Source organism: Lingula anatina, chromosome 9 (genome assembly GCF_051362555.1).
Source record: "Lingula anatina isolate TDL-2025a chromosome 9, LinAna3.0, whole genome shotgun sequence".
NCBI classification, from domain to species: Eukaryota; Metazoa; Brachiopoda; class Lingulata; order Lingulida; family Lingulidae; genus Lingula; species Lingula anatina.
In genome coordinates this window covers 13,386,995-13,405,170 of record NC_141775.1, presented here as the reverse complement: position 1 = coordinate 13,405,170, position 18,176 = coordinate 13,386,995, and the positions used below count along the sequence as shown (strand labels likewise).

The 18,176-nt window shown below is 37.9% G+C and overlaps 1 protein-coding gene across 1 annotated transcript; it reads left to right on the top strand.

Annotated features, from left to right (window-relative positions):
- Nucleotides 1-184: 184 nt before the first annotated feature.
- LOC106151250 (uncharacterized) lies at nucleotides 185-18,100 on the top strand. Its single transcript, XM_013524399.2, has 4 exons — nucleotides 185-308; nucleotides 8,760-11,314; nucleotides 13,275-13,346; nucleotides 13,674-18,100. Exons 2-4 carry the CDS (start codon nucleotides 8,788-8,790, stop codon nucleotides 14,003-14,005), a joined length of 2,931 nt encoding a protein of 976 aa, XP_013379853.2. The 5' UTR covers nucleotides 185-308; nucleotides 8,760-8,787; the 3' UTR covers nucleotides 14,006-18,100.
- Nucleotides 18,101-18,176: the final 76 nt, after the last annotated feature.

Here is an 18,176-nt window from a genome sequence, read left to right as displayed (position 1 = left end):
AAGCATGCCATTGAAATGTTTGCCTTCATGCTTATTCAACCTCACTTGCAAAATGCGAATTGTGACTCGATCCCCGTTCCTTTGAAAGGGCGCGGTTGCTTTAAAAAGGGTTGAATATATATTTTTACAATTTCAATTAATAAAAAGGAAACCCTGATCTTTATATCGATGATAAAGCAAATCGTTCTGAGTTGAGTCATAAATTGCGTTTAAACATTTAGAGGGTGTTTACGTGAAAAGGTATCCACCGTGAAGAAACGTAAGAAAATACATAGGCCCTAAGTGAACCTACCCATGGAGTAAAAAAGGTAAGAAATGACATACACACGTAACATTAGTTGTGTTAAATGTTAAATTTGCAGCAGACACGGAGTTGAGAAAATCAGCATGATTTCGAATACGCGACGTTATAGCAAAAGGTCCTATACGTTTTGTTATCGCTCACTTTGATGCAAGATGGCGGACGTATTTTTTCTTCAATGCAGGCTACATGCATTATTAGCATGTTTATGAACATTAGATTATTTAAAAGAATCATCATTGTTGTTATTTTGAGTGATCTCTTTAGTTGCATCAATGAAAAAGATTGAATATTTGGAAAGCCCCATGATTATAAAGAAAAAGGAAAAGAACTATTCCGCATTGTAGACCCGTTTGCCTTCTTTACCCAGCATGCAGACAATAATTACTATTACCACATAAGCTTTAAGCCTCTGCTACACACTATAACCTGATACAGTTAGCGTTGACAAGTTCGTAGATCCCAACTTTGCTATAAAATATAAAATAAATAATTATTGCCCCCCCCCCAAAAAAAAAAAGAAAAAAATATGTTCACTTTTTAATTCATATCAAAGCACCGTATAGATCTTTAAGTACTGCCTTACATACAGTCTTTTGGGTAATAAATAAATCTTCAGTGTTCAGTGACTAAATCACACAGCACAAAAAGTCAATTTTCAGCTCTTTTACTCTTCAGGAAATGGGTCTGAATATTCTCTTTACAAGCCTTTTCAACGGTGTAAAGCTCTATCGGAAAGGTCAGGGTCTACGGGTTTACTACCCTTTTATGCCTAAGCTTAAAATTGCAGTTGCACTATTACTACGTCTTTCCGATCAAGTAAAGGTGTCTAAAAACAACCTCTTTACAATTCCTTTCCGATCAAATATAGGCGATTTTTGACACGTCTTTATAACCCTTTTCCGATGTAGTAAATGCGATATGAGGTACGTCATTATAACCCTTTTCCGATCAAATAAAGGCGATTTTAGGTAAGTCTTTGCTACCCTTTTCTAATCAAATAAGAACGATTATAGTTATTTCAATTACTTCTAGCACTGATAATGTTTCAAATTCAAGTAGCATTTCATTTAGTGAGAGGAAGGCTTGTGAATTTTCAATTATAGTAATTTATTGCAAAAAAAAAAACAATAACCATTACAATGCAGTGGGAATTATGTTTATAAAGAGCAATACATGTACAGCTACTATTTTTCACATGTGGAAAGCAATCTTACACTAATTAATGTATTATTTTGTACACTCATTATACGCACACCCTAAACAATAGCGAATACCATTAAAAAAATTACCTAGTAAAATAATTACGCAAATAAATACGAACCACATTTAAATACGACTTTCCAGAACAAAATCTAAGCAAAAGTGCAATTATAGGAATGTCACAGATTCATAAGTAGTCAGGCTTTTTCCATTATTTATCCGACATCTGGTAAACATATGATGAAAACGAAAACGACTACTACTTATCCATCGACTTAATGTATTTGCAGAGGGTGGCCGCTCGTTAAATAACATGCCAATTATGTGTGCCCTAATTGCCCGACCCCGTTTTAAATATTACACTCATTAGGTATTTTTGTTCACATTGAGTAAGGCGATGAAGCCTAGCTTCCAAAGAAAGATGAAATATTGTCACCAAAACCCCTACAAAATGCGTAGGCTAAAGAAATAAAATAACATTAAAAATATGGGAAAATTAAAAACAAGAGAAACGCAACACAACATGTACCTAAAATATCCGACTAACTTAAAGTATTTAATCAAAATCAAATAGATGCTGCTCAAATTCGAAGAGAAAAATGTACTTTTGGAATAAATCTGTAGAAAATACAGCTATTTATTTCTTGAGGTGTGTGAAACGTTCATCTTATTTAGCGTGATTCGTGAAGCACCCCATTCACGCGACTTGTGAATGCAATTGTTTATTCTCCGCCCTTCGTGAAACGAAGACATTATACCCGGTGATACGTGATTTTCAGGATATTTTTAAAATGCCTACTATCAGTGAGATAATAATACTCTGTGATTTGTGTATTGATGATTTAGCTTCCCGCGTATTGTGGTCATTCCCCTCCCCAATTGGACTTTCAAGACTGGGCCTGAATTAAAACATATCAGTTTACTTGGGATCACAGCAAAATAATATACAAATATATGTTCAAATATAAGAAGTACTGATCTCATTGTAATAACAATATATATAAAAACAGTAAGTAAAAATCAATCACCGTAAAGGAGATATATTAACATTTTTCATGTAGAATACCGTGATATTATCTAATCTACAACTGTGGACTCAAATCGTCCTTGCGTGTAAATTATTTTCCACACATCAAATCGCCCTTGCGTGTAAATTATTTTCCACACATCAATTTGAGCACTTCTTTAGCCTGGCAGACCCCCGCGTCAGATATTTCTGCCGTTGCCCTTTCAACACCTTCCCCTTGTTCAGTGCTGCTATCGCCCTTTCCTTTTTTCCAGTGCGGTGTCCTTCTTAACGGTTTCTGTGAAGATATAACGAAATGATATCAAAATATAATGTGTAATAACGTATTAAACATAATTGGGTAAAGGGAACAGCATGTCTGACTAAAAAAAAATTCAGAGAAAGTATCAGGATTGAGAATTACAAGAATGCATGTACCACTACAACAGACATAGAGAATGTAATAAAATCAAAGACTTGGTAATTTATCAACACACATTGAGAATCAATTATCAAAAATGAAAATAAATTAATATTATGAAAATAACAAAAGGAATGAAACCACTTACTGTCTTCATCCTCTCGTTTTTCCTGTACATTTACTTTGAACTCTGTCTCTGTGGCTATCTTCACACCACATCACATCCTCCCCTTTGCAGTTGCGATTTAATATTCGTTGTTTGGTGGTGGTCGGCTCATGTCTTAGTTAAACTCTTATCAAAATAACACGATGCAGGACTGGGCCCCTGATTAAAAGCTTTGAGATTGCTTTTGGGACGTTAGAGTTTAGATTGAAGTATAAAAGTCCCTTAGATGCGTTATAACGTGTTTGTGAAGAGATGGCAACGGTGATAGAAAGTGTCCGTCTTATAATTCTGATTCGAATTATATTAGATAACTATTTATTGCCGTATTCAATATTATCGGCTGTTGTTTCACTTCGGTATGATGTGAGAGAGGTGTCTCGCCTCTGTATGTGTTTGACCTGAAGGGCCGACTGTACGAGATACGCACAATGCGGCGGGGAAACGAAAGAAGGGGGGTTGGACTGGTTGCAGAAAGCGCTTTTCGGTCAACAAGTGACCTTCATCAGCTGCAGAGTCCTGAAAAAAGGGGGGACTGTGCTTAAACAAAGAAGTGAGAAACCAAAACACTTGGTTTAAGCCTTCATCACCGCGGTTGGAGAGAGGTTACATAAAAGGTTAAATAGCTTATTGGCCACCATGCTGCTTGTTACACTGACCTCAGCTTATGAGTCATCTCTCGACCATCGTGTTTCAGTGGTACTGCAAGTGAAAACTGTGTTAATTACTGGTAGCAATCCCCATACAAAAACAACCGAATCCGGCTGTCATCTGAGGCAGGCCTGTCCTTCTCTGTCAAAGCCCAGAACTTATAAACACAATAGCCGTTTTTAACTTGCGGCGATTTACTTATTTTCATGTGAAAAAATAATTTCTATGAAGAAATTAGTATATTGCGATATGATACATTTTCATTAGCAGAAACCGTGTAAAAGTGACACACGATGCACGTTTAATGTGCAGTGATTCTTCACTTACGTGGTTTAACCACCCCCTTCTCTTCGTCACCCACTGTGAGCAAGATATCATCATCAATAGAAAAGTACTCCTGTTATATACGTAATACGGCACATCATACTGATGATGTTTGCTATATATCAACATATTTATCGCTGCTTAACCTTGCAAAATAACAATGGTCTTATATACTAATAGTTATTCAGTTTTCAAGCAAGGTTTTTATGACAGCTAGTTTAGAACTAATGGTTTACTAATGGTTCTAGACATGGTCTATCGAGCAAAATTTTATCGCGGGATGTACTACGATCAGTTGTGGGGCAATGCTTATTCATCAAATAAAAAAAAATGTTTCAATTCATCTCCAGTCAACATTGGTATTAAAGTATTTTTGTTTTCGTCTTTTAGCTGGATGAAATATTGAAGGTGACCGTGACGTACATTGTTGTTAGTCGGGCTTTGTTAAAACTTCCCCGGCCACCAGCGCATAGAGTGACACATCTTTATCCTTTTTTGTTTGTTTTCCGCTCAGTGTTGATTAAATATTAGAACGTTTAACGGTCACCCGCTGGTTCTTCCAACTCCCTTATTAATTAAAGATTGGTTGCACCATTGCACACGCTGATTCAATGCATAAGCACTACATCTTGTCCATCAGTGTAATAAACTTAAGATCTATTTAAACTGCCGCAGTCTAAATCGCGATCGCCAAAGGAATCTTTATTAATACACCTTATTAATTGAAAAAATAAAAATTAAAAATACACTGACTGTGTATCATGATTTCAGTGAAATGATTTTTACTCCGGAGACACCTTAAAACGTATCCTATAAAATCCAGATTGTAAGCGCAAGTGTGATTAACAATTTCTATAGTACAAGCGACAAGTTAAATGCTAGTCAGTTATGTGTCCGCTAATGACTTGCATTGCTGCAACCAGAGTTGCATTATTCAAGGCCGCGGCCAAACTTTTAACAATCAAACAGCATGGCCTTTGACCAAGTCTTATTCATTATAATTCATTGCAATTTTATGGAAATAATGATCATGCTTTAAATATAGACTTTGATATCGCTTCCAAGTAATCTGTATTTAAATAAAATGGTTTTTGAGACGACTGTGAATTGGACTGGATTTGATAGATCAAATACAACTTTTAGGGATAAATCAGAAAAGAGAAATGATGAATAACAAAATATGATAAGCCCTCGGGGGAAGCTTCCTCAGGAGAGATGTTCTTATGATCGGGATGATCACGCCTTTCGACAGTATATACATGTAGCGCACCTAAGATAATGAAATGAAATTTTCAAAGGAATTAACAATATAAATCTTTCAGTTCCATTGAAATCTCATGTTCTTAAATGTCAGTCACAATCCAATAACGACCGTCACATACTCGTAATACCAAGGCAGGACCCCTACGGAAAAACGTTATTCAGTCGCGAAGAAAGACGAACGAGATTACGCCTGTTGAAAGGCCATGTAAAAGAGAAAGGGGTACTCCTGCGCGGAAAAACGTCATTCAGTCGCGCGTTGTAAAGGCCAGCTTGCACTGTTCCGACGTCATTCCGCGGAGGCTGAAAAATCGGAAAGATTTGTTTTTGTGCTGTGTCAATTAACATTTACACATATGTGATCTTACGGGTGACGTCTCAATTACGATTTTTGGGTAAAACCTGAAAAATCGGTTTCTCAAATTTCTATTTAACCTGAGCACCAACGATCACCGCTTCAACGCAGATTTAATGACACCATTTAGTACTCTAAAATCCTGCCAGCAATTTTTCTTAGAAGTCTTAGTTCAGATTTTATCGGCAATACAGCAAAATAATGCCTTTGTTTAATGAAAATATGTAATTAGGGACTCATAACTCCATCACAAAAACATTAAAACCAAAATGACGACACGGGCTAGTAGTCTATACACTCCTGGTCAACTCTGCCAATTTTCGTGATAAAATCTTGTTCAGGGATAAAGTAACGTCCCATACCGATTGCTATCTCAATTCAAAATAGAAAGGTGTTAAATTGACGATTAAAGCTTTGAGTTGCCTATGCTTATACATTGCAACGAAAAAAAAGAAACGCCGATATTTTATATTTTCGAGTTTTTTTTATTGTTTTGAATCAGCACAAAGCAGATGGATAGGTGAATAATTAGATGCAGGAAGAACTCATTTTCGGTATCTGGATGATAATGAAGGGTGAAAATATCCTTAAGACTACGTGCAGTACATATAGAACGCCATGCACCACTACCCTCTACCAGGGAGACAGATTGATTTTCACTAGATAAACACAGACGTATATCTGGATAATTCATGGTACATTCCTCCACTGTGAAGAAAAGTTCACATAGTTAATCTGCCGACCTGTAAGACTGCATTCCCACAGATTTAGATCGATCCATCTGGATCGACCTAACTCCCTGAGGGTTCATGCTGAATCGCTGTCAGCCGAGCGCGCTCGGAAGTTAATTACCCCCTTACTATTACAGCTTTTAGTAGGCGGGACAGACATTTAAGCTGGCTAAGCTGACAGTAATCTAGTGAGACTCCCCACGGGGATAGATCGATCTAAAATCTGTGGGAATGCAGTTATATAATGGCCATTTCAGGGTATTGAAGCTATCGTTCTACGTAGATCGATCCAACTCCGTGGGGACTCTTGATGAATGCAATCAGTTCAACAGATGGCGTTGAGTAGAGTACGGAAAAGCTGTTGATAATACGAGAACGTTGGAAACAAAAGGAAGCGTGTTAATCTGTTTAACTGATTGCATTCAGCGAGAATCTCTGCGGGGTTGGATCGCTCCAGGTAGACATATATTTTCACTGGGAATGAGGCCCTAAATTACATTTGCCATGAGTTGTCCGTACGGTGCTCTAAAACCGTCCGTAAATACCATAAGACGGTTTCAGTGCGAAATCGCCATATACAATTTCGTCAAGTTAAAACATTTGACAAATATTTTCAAAATGTAAGCCCGTTGCAATTTCGTAGATGACATTACATAGTTCCCCTACGTGCGTCGTTCGGTGGAATTCTGGTGATTATGATAATTAGGGTTGAACCTGTTTTAGGTCTCTCTCCCTTCCACCTATGATAGTTATAGGAGGTATAACAATTGTGAAGCTAGATATTTAAAACTGTTACTTAATGTACATGTAATAAGGGGTACCGGAGGAGATCAGCATTGGTCAGAATTGTGCCGGAAGTGACGTGTAGTGGTGTAATACGTAAAGCTGAGTGGTCATTTTTAGCTGGAGGTGAATGGGAATGAGGACGTGGGCTTGGAGAAAAAAAGCAGTTATTCTAACAACAAGATAAGATAACATTTTACCTTTATGCATTTGGCATTTTGGGGCAGAGAATACTTGTAGAAACAATAGGCACATGATATGAAAACGTGTCACGGTACTTGAAGGTACAAAATCGTGCTAAATTTGCAGTCAATCTGTTTTGAAATACATGCTGCATCGACCGCCAGCGCGGCAAAGAGCGTAAAGGGAAAAGAATTCCTGGGAGGCTATAAATCGTTGTCATGTGGAATATTGGCATTTATATATAATCTGATATGTCCATATCTACGTATTTTCGGGTGTTTTATGGTATGTGCTGCAATTATAACGATGTTTTAGGGTCTTTGAAGGACCTTGTGAAAACCAGGAAGTAATTCATAACTGACAACTGAGTCGTACCGATCCACAACTACTGTGCAAAGGTGTTATTATTTTTAAATATTTTGATGAATTTTTAGATCTTTATATGTCCATCTGACATGAAATTCCACACATATGATCACATCAATACACCTTTTATAAAATTTCGTCACAATATGAAAAAAGATACAACTTTGCACAGCAGTCGTAGATCGGTACGATTCAGTTGTTAGTTACGAACTACTTCCTGGTTTTCACAAGGTCCTTCAAGAACTCTAAAACATCATTTTAATTGCAGCACATACCACAAAACACCCGAAAATACTTAGATATGGACATATCAGATTATATAAATTTCAAAATTCTAAATGACAACGATTTATAGCCTCCCGGGAATTCCTTTCCCTTTACGCTCTTTTTCGCCCCGACAGTCGATGAAGCATGTATTTCAAATAGTTGTCTTCAAATTAAGCACGATTTTGCACCTTCAAGTTCCGTGACACGTTTTCATATCATGTGCCTATTATTTCTACAAGTATTCTCTGCCCAAAATGCGTAAAGAAGAAATGTCCTCTTACCATGTTGTTTGAAAAACTGCTTTTTTTTCCGAGTCCACGTCTTCTCTCACGTTCACCTCTAGCTAAAAATGACCACTCAGCTTCGCGTCTTACACCACTTGACGTCACACTTCCGGCACAATTCTGACCAATGCTGATCTCCCCCGGTACCCTTTATTAGTATAAATTTGTAGGTGTGTGTTTCGTTATTCTGACCACGTAGATGCTAAAATAGTAAAATTGCAACTGCACTGAGACTGAAAAAGCTCTGTATGATTACTATTCAAACTACATACAAACCTATTTCCCCTACGTAATCACCTTAAAGCAATGTCGGAGAAATTGCACAGCACCCGCACGTAATGAAAACGTACTCGCTGTCACCCATAGCCACTTACGACGTGAAAAAAACCCCTAATTACATCATGGCAAATGTAATTATTTGCCACCCTTTTTAGATTTTCATTGCCCTTTTTGTCTTTCAGATTTCTACCCGAAACCCGAACCTCAAACATGGCAAGCAAGTCGCAAGAGAAACATGACAGAGACTATAGTCGTCAAAATTTAACTGAAATACCGCATGAAGCACTGAAAGACAGACATTTAGATGCTATCAATTTGTCATATAATTGTCTCACAAACTTTGGCGCTCTGTCGTTTTTACAATGGAACTACCTAACAAAATTGTTTATTCGTGATATCGGTCTCACTGCTTTTCCAATTAATATTTTGGTCTTGAGTAATTTGGAACTTCTTCACATAGCAAACAACCATATTGAGTTGCCAAACGGTATATCAAGACTGGAAAAGCTGAAGAATCTCCAAGCTTGTTATTGTGAATTAAAGGATTTACCAAGTGATTTCGGTAGCCTTCACAACTTAGAGAAGCTGGATATAAGTCACAATTGTTTCAAGACTTTCCCAGAGCAAAGCTTATGCTGTAAGAAACTGACATTTCTCGATATGGGACACAATCAGCTGGTAGCATTGCCAAGAGACATCAAGTCACTAGAACACCTTGAGACTTTGCGCGCACAAAACAATAACTTGGCATGTCTACCTGGAACTATAGGAAAACTGAGGCATCTGATCGAAATCAATTGCAGCAGGAATGAACTAAAGGACCTTCCCGACGAAATATGCAATTTATCAAAACTGAGACGTTTGTACATTTCCTTTAACAAAATTGAGCATTTACCTGACAAATTCCATCTTCTTCAAATTAAGGATCTCGGGATCGACGGCGACAGACAAGACACTCACAAAGGGAAGATAGAACGCCGTCAACTGAGGGATCCCCTTATTGCCAGGTGCAATTCTGCCCCAGATATAACAAATCGGCTCCTGAAGCGGGACAAAGAGACAACAACTAAAAAAGATCGACAGAGTATTTTCATTTTAGGCGAGGCATTTGCCGGGAAATCTAGTTACATCAGGAGCTCCTTGAAAGGGAGGGCAAATCCCACCGACGAGGGTGATCGAACCGAGTTCGCAAACCAGCACACCAAACTGATTACGCTACCATCAGGAAGAGAAGTCGTGTTGATGTACACAGACTTTGGGGGGCACCCTGTCTATCAGTATGCTTACCGGCTTTTCCTTTCAATGATAGGTATCTGTATTCTTATGTTTAATGCGGAGACCTATGGGGTGGATTTTCAAAGACATGTTGGCCGATGGCTTCATAAAATAAAAAACACTCTCCCAAATGCAATTGTATTTTTGGTTGGTTCTCATTCAGATAAAGTGAGTCCCGAAAAACGAAACACAGTTGAAGCCCATGTTAAACGACATACTTTGCGGTTTAAAGAAGGGTCACCTTTAAATGTGAACGACAAGATACATTTCATCAGTTCCACCGACTTTACCGGCATAGATGAATTAGATAATGCCGTATTGGATACAATTGAAAAACGACAGTCTTTATCTAAAAAGCCTAGAGGGGACAGGTGGTTTTATGTTGATCATCTTCTAAAAGTGGATTTCAGCGGGCGGTTATATGTTACCCTGGACGAAGTAAAAAAAATGTATTCGAGAAAAATTGGCTGGCAAAAATGGTTATTTAAAGGCCTTGGTGATTTGCTAGAACAATTGCAAAGTTGGGGAGCAATTGTGTATTTTCCCTATCATCAATCACCCTTGAAGGATTACGTATTCCCATCCCATTACACTCTGGTATCCGTCCTTGCCCTCGTCGTGAACCACGACATGAATACCAAGCTAAGCAAAATAGCAGACAGCGAAATCTACAAAGGGTCAAAATTGACAACTGAGATGTGGAAAAAAGAAGTGAAAGATCTCAGAGAAATGGGCATTCTGAGTACAAAACTACTTCGGTGTCTCCTAGATGTTGGAGGATACAAAGACGTTCAGGAAGATGTGGTTTTTGAAATCCTGAAAGAGATCAGGGCTGCCAGCCAGTGTACAGAAAATAGCTTGTACCTGCCATATTTTATAACAAAGACAAAAGACGAAAATTTCAATGAATTTTGGAATATCATACCGAGACCAAATGAGCTGCAATTAACTGTAGAATTCCACTTCTTGTCTGAAGTCCCAGACCTCTTTATCTTACTGGCAAAGTGTTATATTCAGAAACACGAACACGCGTTTAGCAGGGACAGGCGAATGGATTGGGTTACTGGACTTCTCACGAAAGTTAGCGATATGACTGTGATGATTGAGAAAAAGGCTACCCAGGAAGATGAATGTCAATCCATATTCGAACTGTCAGTGCGAAGAAGAATAAACGGGAGACAGACAGGGAAGGACTTAATGGCAATGTGGAAATTCACAAGACAAGCCGTGGAATATTTCACCACATGTCAAGAAGAACACTGCGATATTTTTTTGGTCTGTCCAGGTTGCATCCTTAACCAAAGACGAGATTTGGAAAAGATCAAAAAGCACAAATGGGACAATTTGCCTTGTGATTTGTCAAACGTGTCGTCCACGTTTCCCTGTTGTCAAGATCTGCCCAACACCGTAGTACCAGCGTGCGTTTTCTACCCCGAATTACTGGACCCTGACACTTCAGAGGGTAAGTCTCCTCCTCCCCTCTCCCCATCTTTCATGGCTTAAGGGTAATTCCAGGACAATCCCCCAGAACTAAAATGATCAGAAGTCGGCGCAAATGCATCCTTTTATACCTGTACCTTATGTTTGCATGTTGTGACGTATACAGGTAGCCCCACAAGTTATTACAGTGGGGGATTAAGAGGGTTTGTTGGGGGGGGGGGGGGGGGGGGCTGACCCCCCCTTCGGTTTCTGAGAAATATATCACACTTATATCCCCCTTTTGAAAGTAGAATTTTGACTAGCTAAATTATAGTTCTAAACTGTACCAAAGGGCACTGTTTGCTCTCCAAAACACCAAAATATTTCAGGCCTTCCCAACTACCAGACTCGGCACCTACCGGTCCAGTATAAACCGCTTTATCAGACCACACTACCCGTTTTCAAGGTGTGTGTCAGATCGCATTACAGAGTATCAGCCACCACACCGATTTTGCCTGGTGCGCGATGTGATAGCAATGATCCTGAGCGGGGTTGGAAAGTAGTGCATCTCATCTAGATTCATGCGCTGATGCAATTTTCTCTGTTTATGCTAAAATCTGACAGTACCGCAATTTTTAACATAAAATTTAGGTTCGGACATAGCCATTGATGTTTTGTAAATAAGAACTTGCAAACTTATATATTTATTTAGAAAAGTAGACCTAATTTTGATAGCAGAAGCATATTCTGTCGGGGGTTAAATATTTTCGTGACTACCGGATGGACGAGATTGAGGGCACGGGTAATCCTAGAGAGGGGTGAGAAACGTCCATTGTTCTCGTCAGCGAGGCTGTCCTTTTTCAAGGTTTGTACGCACGGACAGAAAACTTAAGTATTGTGGGAACGTTACTAATGAAGCCACTGGTAGTACTAGTAGATACCAGCCTGTAGTCTTGAACAAGCGCCTCGATGACGAGTGAACAGTTGTCAAAAACAAAAGACCCAGGTGTGGTAGTTCAACTACTGTTGATGCGTGCCGCAACGACCAAACCTAATTGCTCCTCAAGGTCACAAAACAATAACCGGTACTGACGGCTAGGCTCGTCTTAATCATATAAGTAGCGCGTTTCCACCCCCTGATTGAGGGAGTCGTCTGTTGTATTCATGCGACTCCTACTTGACGAAAACGAGGCGCGATACCCGGATGACAGGTAGGCTTACAGAATTTGTGATAGGGTATGATACTCTTTTATGCGATCTGACACACACCTTGAAAACGGGTAGTGTGGTCAGATATACCGGTTTATTCTGGACCCGTAGGTGCCGAGTCTGGTAGTTGGGAAGGCCTGTATTTTCGGGGTCCTTCAGCAGGCCTCGAACCTCACAGAAAGGGGGCGATGGTCGGCTTCGCATCCGAGGCCTATCGTTCAGGACCCACCTTCAAATAATCCTGGATCCGCCCCTGTATTATTATTACCTAGGTGACATGGAGGACATGGATTGTTCATTTTAACCGGAAATATCAGTCTCTGAAACGAATTTTTAAAATGTTTCTTTCAAAGGAAATATGTTAGGATTGCAACACTTGTCTGGGAAATCCAGAAATGATGAGTTAATGATACTCAGTACATGGTCATGGTACATTCTGATGATTACTTAATAGAAAATTTGTCATGAAAGATGATCTTATGAAGCTCAACAGGAAACGTTTTGTATTGGATATAGAATAATCATCATGCTATTTCTGTGTAATGAATTTTATCCATTTCTATCTAATTATGGCTGATGCCGCATAAATTACTTTTCTTAGTAGCTTGTTGGTTGAATGTGTTTATGCTTGTGGAAATGATGACTTTGAACCGTGCTGTTTTAACTCACTTCGCCCCTTAAAATTTAATCACACATATAACATTCTTGAAATACTGATTTGTTTGTTCTTTGTTTCGACTTTGTTTTCACATATTTATAAAACCAACCTATTATTTGCATTATTTACATTTCAGAGTATGAAATGCACCGAGAACTGCTCGAGGAATTTCTTCCAGGACTGAAACGACATTCCAGCCTCGCATCAAGTGAGCACATTTGCATAATTTTTAATTTTTCTTTTATTTGTATCATTTGTGTGTACCAAAAAAGCACTAAACCCAGTAGGTGGTTGCATCTACATGTGGTGGCCTCTAGAGACAGCTTCAAAAATAGCAAGGCGTAAAATGCACTGTAATACTCCTTGCCATTTTCGCAGCTGTCTCTAGAGGCCACTACATACAACTACCTGCCAGGTTTATATGTGTCTCGATCAGTTGTAAAATACCCAACTCACAATGTGGTTTGTAATATAAAAGTTGACAGAGAATAGTTAGGGTCTACATGTACCAACCTGCTAGGATATGTCTTTTCAGCTGTATCAGAGAGGTCACAATCAAGCACATACCAAACAAACATTACTGTGAATCAGATTGGAGGGAACAACAAGGTAGAAACTCGCCCTTCCTTTCAAGTATGTGACCTTACTAGTGAGTACGAAGATGACGCATTCTTGACGTCACAACCAGGTGAGGTGTCTGCTCCAAAGTGTATAATGTCTGCATCTCAACTGGGCGAAGCGTCAGCGTCACAAGATAAAACACCTACGTCACTGCAGGGAGGAGAATCTACGTCACAACAGAGGGGTGCGACGTCACTGGATGAGAAACTTGATCCATCGGTATGCATGACAAATTTAAAGCTATGATCAACGCCAGCGTGATTGAAACAGAATGGACAATGATAAAACTAGAAAAGCACTCCGAGAGCGCAGACCTCCGCCAAGGCAGCAAAGTCTCCACCCAATGCCGTTTCACCCCTAAATTTTCATGCTATACTGATGTAGTTTTTTGATTTTTGATTTTTGATTATTGATCCCGATCACCACCAAAAACTAATCATCTGTTCCTTGGCACACTTCTGACAGTTCCTGAAATTTTCATCAAAATCGGTCCATAACTTAGTTTTTTGATTATTGATTGATTATTTATCCGGATTACCACCAAAAACTAATAACTTCTGAGTAAACCCATTTCTGACCTACCCTGAAAATTTCATCGAAATTCATCCATAACTTTTTGAGTTGCGTTGATGACAAACAATCAAACAAACAAACAGGGGTGAAGACAACCTCCTTGGCGGAGGTAAGACTGTCGGGACATCTAAGATATATTTAAATCTTAAAAAGATAACGACAGAAAACCTATGATAAAACATTTGGTCGCCAGCACAAGTCACTACTTCTTTACCACAACCTAGATGTGAAAGTAGTTGTCTTGGGGGAAATTATAGCAAGATGTCAAGATATGGGAAGAGTACATAATCAAAAATTAGAAACAATGACTCCACAGAGTTGCCATATAAAGACAAAATGGAACTGAAAAATTGTGGGCTACAGTACATGTAGTTTTAACTGTGTATAAAGTTTTTTGTTTGAAGTGCCAAGTGGATTGTGTTGTTATGTATATATTGAAAATAACTGTCGTTATTTATCAGTCTAAGAAGTTATCAGAAGTCAGGAAAGCGAAGACTATTATCGAGACAGACCTTATGTTTATGTAACGGTAATGCGGGTGGGAAGAGATGGGGAAAGGGTAAATTATATGATGTGTGTGTGTGTGTGTGTCAATGTAAAATCGATAATGTATGATATTGTATTCAAGTTTAAAGGGATAATAACTCTCTGTTTTGGCAAAAAAAAAAAAAAAAAAAAAAAAAAAATCCTGGAGTAAACAACAATTTTCTCATATTTACCAATGCATCCATTTTTACATTCAAATTTAGTCCCTGGTTTTTTTCTTAAAAGTTTGTTTTTTGTTATAATCTCTTAAGAGATTATAACAGAGTATAGCCATCAGTGGAGGTCACATGGTCAGACAAGCTCAGATATCAGAACAATAGCTATAACTGCCGTTTTTGTGGTACAACAGAATATTTTATATTTCTATGAGTTGTTCACAATGTTTTTATTGTGAAATATAGATCTCATACGAAGAGTTATTATCCCTTTAATAGTAACTATGGGTGCTAGTTTTGGAGCTATGAAGAGGGTAGAGTTAATCTCAATTTTTTTCCATAAAAAGTGTTTTCTGAGGAGAAATTTGCTGCTGAACACAAATATGTCAATCACTTATTTCTACAGCAATTATTTAGGTCGGCAGTATGACACTTTTCAAAAAGGCGGCCAAAACGGCCTACTTAGAGTTTCATCAACAACAATTAACGGTACTATATTGAGTCATATGCCTTTTCTTATGTTTTAGGGGTTGTAGAATCCATTTTTGATGCTAATACTGAGATTGGTGCATTTTACAGTGAATTCAGTTACCATGTCAGCTGCATTTTAACTGTCAAGCTAGACTGAAGAGCCAGAAACTTCAATAATGGGGACAATGAACCATCCCAGTCATCTTTATCAATCAAAATGAGGAGTGATAAGACTTCCTAACATCTGTTGGATGGGAATTATAATGAAGAATCAATTATCCTTACCAAAAAGTGAATATTTTGAAATTATTACAATAGGATGGATGATACACTTTTGGTTTACATGTATGAAGCCATAGGAAATCCCTGTCATAAGCTGAGGCCAGCGAAGTTGCCAAGGAAATCTCCAATGCTGTACTTTTCCTTTCTTTGAGAAGAACATTCCCAACAGTAATATGTTGGATTATAATATATTTAGAGAACTAATGAAGCATCAACTGTCTATGACTGCATTCCAACAAATTTAAGTTGATCTATCCCCGTGAGGAGTCTCACTAGATTACTGTCAGCTTAGCCGGCTTAAATGCCTGTCCCGCCTACTAAAAGCTGTAAGGGGGTAATTAACTTCCTTCTGCCCTTGGCTGACAGCAATCTAGCGTGAACCCCCAGGGAGTTAGGTTGATCCAGATGGATCGATCTAAATCTGTGGGAATGCAGCCTATAAAGTGCAAGGATTAAAAGTGATGATATACGAAAGTGAAAGAGTTGAATCAAAACTTGACAAAGAGTGTTTATGATATAAGATTCATTGTATATAAGCACAATATTTTTATAGCAGCCCTTATATGCAGTTATTCTGTTGGAAATGTTCTCAAAGAGAAGATATTCTTGGACATCCAGACATTGGATATTTCCTTGGCAACTTCTTTGCTAGTTTCAGTTTATAACAGTGATTGCTTCCCTGGCTTCTTTTGTGCAGAACAAAACTATTCCATTCATCTCTTTTCAACAATTCGAAGACATTCACCCTTTCCTTGCTAGAGTTTAGGATACGTAGTTCTGATTCTTCCTCATAACTTACATCCAGCAGAACTTGGAAGGGATATCTTATAACTCCTCTTTTTGACTGACTGAGATCTGGTTCGCTCAATCAATAACAAGTTAACCAAACTCCATTTAAAATGTAACAATGACAGTGTTAACATATGAAAAATATATTTTACACCCTGAAAAACATAAAAAGGCATCTCCCAAATTATGGGTCCTTTAATTGTCGATGTTGAAACTCTTATTAAGTCGTTTTGTCTGCCATTTTGAAAATCATCATTTTACCAACATAATTGGCTGTTGTGAAAAATAAATGGTTGCCTATGTGTGTTTAGCATCATTTTCTGCTATGGAAAACACTAACTTATCAAAAATTTGTGCTTCACCCATCCCTATTTAATACAGGTATATACATACATTTAGTTACTACAGTTACTGTATATGTGGTATACATACTTTGTATGCATATCCAAAGTAGTGAAATTACCAACCTAAAATATGCCCCTACCTCAAATTGTTCCTTGAGAGACTTCCAAAAAAAAAAATATGACGGTCACAAATTTAGCAGAAAGCAGTTGAAGGTGAAAAGTAGTACAAAGGTCAAATTCAACAGTACTAGTATAGTAACATTGGCAATGTATAACTTAAAAATAAAGGTTGGAAATTTTAAAAGTGTTGCGCATGGTGAAAAGTACTCAAAAGGTCAAATTCAAGGTCATACTAAGATTGACAATATATATCTTCCTATTCAAGTTCAAAAGAAACAATTGACTTATCTCTGCTAGTTTAGGAATAGGTATATCATATTTTATCTTCACCACTGAACATTTTAAAGTTGTACTTTTTAACATACCGTAGCGCAACTCCTAAACCATATGGAAAACAAAAAACTGAACACCACCCACAGTATTGTGCTTGACATGCTCTACAAAACACACCAAACAAAAAGTTTCTAGCCTTTACAGTTCCAGAGTTAAAGGGAGTTTTCAGTTTCATGGGTGCTTCTCCAATAAAAATGCACTGATTGACCCCAGAGTCACAAAGATGGTGGTCCTCTTATCACTTTCATTAGAAAGCATTTTAACTTTCACACCTGTTTTGCTGACTTCATCATGAATGGGAAATAAATGCATACTTTGTTAATTAAGGTCTTGTATAAATCAGCACAGATATTACTGATTTTTCATATTTGGCATCTTCTTGTTGATGGAGGAAATACAAACAAGAGTTTGCATGTGTTCATAAGTACTAATTCTGACACAGGTAGATGCACTGAATACTGTACATGGTGGTGGGATTCCTAAGTAAATTTTGCATTTTTGCATCTTATCACATTTTCCACTTTTTATGAAGAAATACTTCTACTTGCCCTTATTTAAAACTGTGAGTAAAAATCTGACACGTTTTATTTTGCGATAAAAAAGGCTAGGAGGTCTGCCAGCTAAAGTTTCTTAATACGATTTAGGGATGTGAGTGGAATATGTTTAAGTCAAAGAACTTTGTGTCAATAAAGGAGCATGAAAAGAAGACAAAAATTATATGCCATGCAGATGAGGGTAAACACAGCTTAGGCGTGAAGAATCAGATTGCATGAAACTTAAATGCAATCCTATTTAAAATACCTG

Coding starts and splice junctions, on each gene's coding strand:
- LOC106151250 (XM_013524399.2), top strand. CDS start 8,788: ATGGCAAGCAAGTCGCAAGAGAAACATGACAGAGACTATAGTCGTCAA. Junction 11,315..13,274: donor GGACCCTGACACTTCAGAGG/GTAAGTCTCCTC, acceptor TTTACATTTCAG/AGTATGAAATGCACCGAGAA. Junction 13,347..13,673: donor ACATTCCAGCCTCGCATCAA/GTGAGCACATTT, acceptor ATGTCTTTTCAG/CTGTATCAGAGAGGTCACAA.